At 54.3% G+C, this 3,244-nt stretch overlaps 1 protein-coding gene across 2 annotated transcripts; it reads right to left on the bottom strand.

The window, feature by feature from the left end:
• Positions 1 to 318: 318 nt before the first annotated feature.
• On the bottom strand, positions 319 to 2,957 carry NPBWR1 (neuropeptides B and W receptor 1). Of its 2 annotated transcripts, none has more exons than XM_054515665.1 (2): positions 2,542 to 2,957; positions 319 to 1,760 (listed from the first exon to the last, which is right to left on the bottom strand). In XM_054515665.1, the coding sequence occupies exon 2, from the start codon at positions 1,714 to 1,716 to the stop codon at positions 733 to 735; it is 984 nt and encodes a 327-aa protein (XP_054371640.1). In that variant the 5' UTR covers positions 1,717 to 1,760; positions 2,542 to 2,957; the 3' UTR covers positions 319 to 732. The 2 variants fall into 2 exon arrangements, with proteins under 2 accessions (XP_054371640.1, XP_036262399.1); XM_036406506.1 differs by having other exon boundaries at positions 2,753 to 2,957.
• Positions 2,958 to 3,244: the final 287 nt, after the last annotated feature.

The following is a 3,244-nucleotide window of genomic DNA, read 5'->3' as shown; positions in this document are numbered from 1 at the left end:
ATAAACAAAAGCTGCATTTTTTGCAAACTACAATGACCAAGTGCACTGTTAAGCTATTTTCTGCAGCAAGTGGCTCCAAACCCATATCTGTGTCTTTTATTCACTAGGGAGGGGTTGCTCTTTTTTCTTTGAAGTTCAGACTGATATCTCTCTTACATGTTATCGTGGATTTTGACTGCCTTATATTACTCTCCTTTAAAATGAAATGAGTTCAATTCTTTGTTTATTCCTTATCCTTTGGAGTTGTTGCTAAGTTTGCAAGACTTTGGTAAGCAGGTCCCGTAGGTAGGAAAGAGGCTGTGGTATTATTAAGCAAGACACTTGATAACACACTTTTATTGAGCTTTACAAATCACTGATAGTTTAGACAGTCATGTGGCTTGGGTTCACAAAGCAATGCCTTTTAAAAGGGAAAAGGGAGCTGTGACAGCTCTGTGAGCTCCAAACCCAGGTCAGAAAGAGCATTAGAGAGAAGGAATTAAAAAAAACCAAAACAACCAAAACCCAAAAAACAAATAAACTAACAAAAAAACCAGGGCAGTGCTAAGGAAATGAGTGCAGGACAGGTGAGAGAGATCCACCCGGCCCCAGTTCAAGTCTTGGGTAGTGCAACAACCTGAAGCCCAGTGGGCCATCACAAGGAGACTGGAGAGAAAGCACTCTCTGGGCTGGAATCACCCAGGAAAAGCAGGTGACTGAGAGAGGAACACAGGAGAGAGGGCTGGCCTGGCTTTATGAGGTGGCTCTGCAATCGATCAGTCTTCGAAAGCTCCTCCGGAAGCTTTCATCCAGAAAGGCGTACAGGAAAGGGTTGAAGCAGCTGTTGGCATAGCTTAGGCTGGTGATGAAATAGGAAATCCCAATGACCAGGGGAGTTTGTGGGATGTCCATGATTAGGGCCACCACTGTGCTAAGGTGAAAGGGCGTCCAGCAGAGCAGGCACACACCCAGGATAGCAACCACCATCAGCGTCACCTTTTTTTTGGCTTTGTCCAGAGCTTTTGCATTGCAGTGGAGCTGCACGTGTCTCAGTCTGCACAGCATGGTGGTGTACAGGGTGCAGATGGTGGACACTGGGATGACGAAGCCTAAAATAAGGGTGTAGATCCGACTGCCTTTCCACCACACGCTCTCGGGATGCGGGAACACGAAGACGCAGTGGGAGCGCCCCTGCTCCTCGTGTATCTTGGCAAAGACAGCGAAGGGCAGGATGATGATGGTGACAAAGGACCAGACACAGAGGCTGACAATCTTGGCTGCTCGGTAGGTACGGTAGGACACCTTCCTGGACTTGGTGGTGGCTGCCACAACGAGGTAGCGGTCGATGCTCATGACAGTGAGGAAGTAGATGCTGGAGAAAATGTTGTACTGGTCTATGGAGATGATGAGCTTGCACATGAACTCTCCAAAGGGCCACTGCAGGAGCAGGTAGTCAGCAATGTTGATGGGCAGCACCAAGGTAAAGAGCTCATCAGCAATGGCCAGGTTGAGGATGAAGATGTTGGTTACTGTTTTCATCTTTGGTGCTTTGAGAATGACATAGATGACAGCAGTGTTGCCTGTCAGCCCCACGGCACAGATGACAGAGTAGATGACAGGCACTGTGATGTAGTACCTGGGGCTTACTGGAGTAGTGGACATATTCAGACTCCCATGTCCTCTTCCAGTGCAGTCTGCACATGAGGAATTGATTTCAGGGAGGGAGGAGTTCTCCATGGCTATAGGAGAGGATGGCTAGGCTCACTGGTGCTAAGGATGACCTGGAAGTGGGGAGAAATAAGTGAGACCTCTGCTCTTCAATTGGCTGTCACCTCTGGCACATCCAACCGCCAAAATCTCACATATGCTTCCACTGGCATCCTGATGGCAGCAAAGGAAGATCACCAAGGGCTTCGCCAGCAGCCAAGTGTCCCAGCGGCTGCCCCTTCCCTCCTCCCACATCGTGGGAGTGCTGCGCGGGGACAGTGCCCAGCCTGGGGCTCCCCCCAAAGCCATCCCAGGGTGACAGCGCTCAGCCTGGGGCTCCCCCAAAGTGCCCAGCCATCCCAGGGGGACAGCTCTCACCCTCGGGCTCCCCCAAAGTGCCCAGCCATCCCAGGGGGACAGCGCTCAGCCTGGGGCTCCCCCAAAGTGCCCAGCCATCCCAGGGTGACAGCGCTCAGCCTGGGGCTCCCCCAAAGTGCCCAGCCATCCCAGGGGGACAGCGCTCAGCCTGGGGCTCCCCCAAAGTGCCCAGCCATCCCAGGGTGACAGCGCTCAGCCTGGGGCTCCCCCAAAGTGCCCAGCCATCCCAGGGGGACAGCGCTCAGCCTGGGGCTCCCCCAAAGTGCCCAGCCATTCCAGGGGGACAGTGCTCTCCTGGGAGCCCAGAGGCGCTGCCTGGTCCCTTCCCCGCCGGCGCCTCTGGGTCGGCGCTGCGCGGACTGCGGGGCTCCTGCTCTCGAGGGGAGCCGGTACCCTCGGTGTGCTCCCCCAAAAGCAAAACGCACCCCCTTTCCCGACTGGAGAGAGTCTGTGAAGGGGGAGCAAGGCTGCACTGACCTCTTCCAGCCCCGCCGCGGCGGTGCGGCTCCCGGAGCGGCGGGATGCGCTGCTGGCAGGAGGGATGTGCCGGCACCGCTCCTTTGCTGGATTCTGAGAGTTACAGCCGTGTCCGACTGATCTGGGCAGCAAGAAACAGGTGACGCGAACAGCAGAGAGGATGGTTTAAGAGTCGGAAGCTGGAGCATTGCAAAGGGGTTTGTGCGGTTACCTGGACTCACATCTCCTCCCGCGGTCCGGCAGCGCAGCACTGGGGACAGAGATCCCAGCTGGAGCATCTGGAGCATCTGCTGCTCCTGCTGGGGCTGAGAGCTCAGTACTCAGCGCCTGCCGGGCCCCGGGCGCGGGGCGGGGGCAGCGCGATGCTGTACATCAGGCTCCGAGCAACAGGATCCAGGGGAAGGTGCCCCTGCTTATTGCGGAGGGGTTGGACTAGGCGGCCTTTCAGTTCCCTTCCGGCCCAAACTAACCTATGATTCTGGGAGCTTGCCAGGAAACCCGTTTTTCATGGGATGTGGGATTCAGAAGCAGGATGGATGCACAGTAGTTCTGGTTCTGCCTAAGACTTTGATTCCTTCACACTGTGCTAGCAATAAATTGGAATATGATCCTGGGAAGGCAATCTTCAGAGCTCCTGATTAATGGTGTTTTTTTTCCAAAGTACATGGTATAAAATCTATCTAACTTTAGTTTCATTTTGTTC

Source organism: Molothrus ater, chromosome 1 (assembly GCF_012460135.2).
Source record: "Molothrus ater isolate BHLD 08-10-18 breed brown headed cowbird chromosome 1, BPBGC_Mater_1.1, whole genome shotgun sequence".
Taxonomy (NCBI): domain Eukaryota; kingdom Metazoa; phylum Chordata; class Aves; order Passeriformes; family Icteridae; genus Molothrus; species Molothrus ater.
Note: the sequence above shows the minus strand (reverse complement) of the source record. Positions and strands in the feature narration are given on the sequence as shown.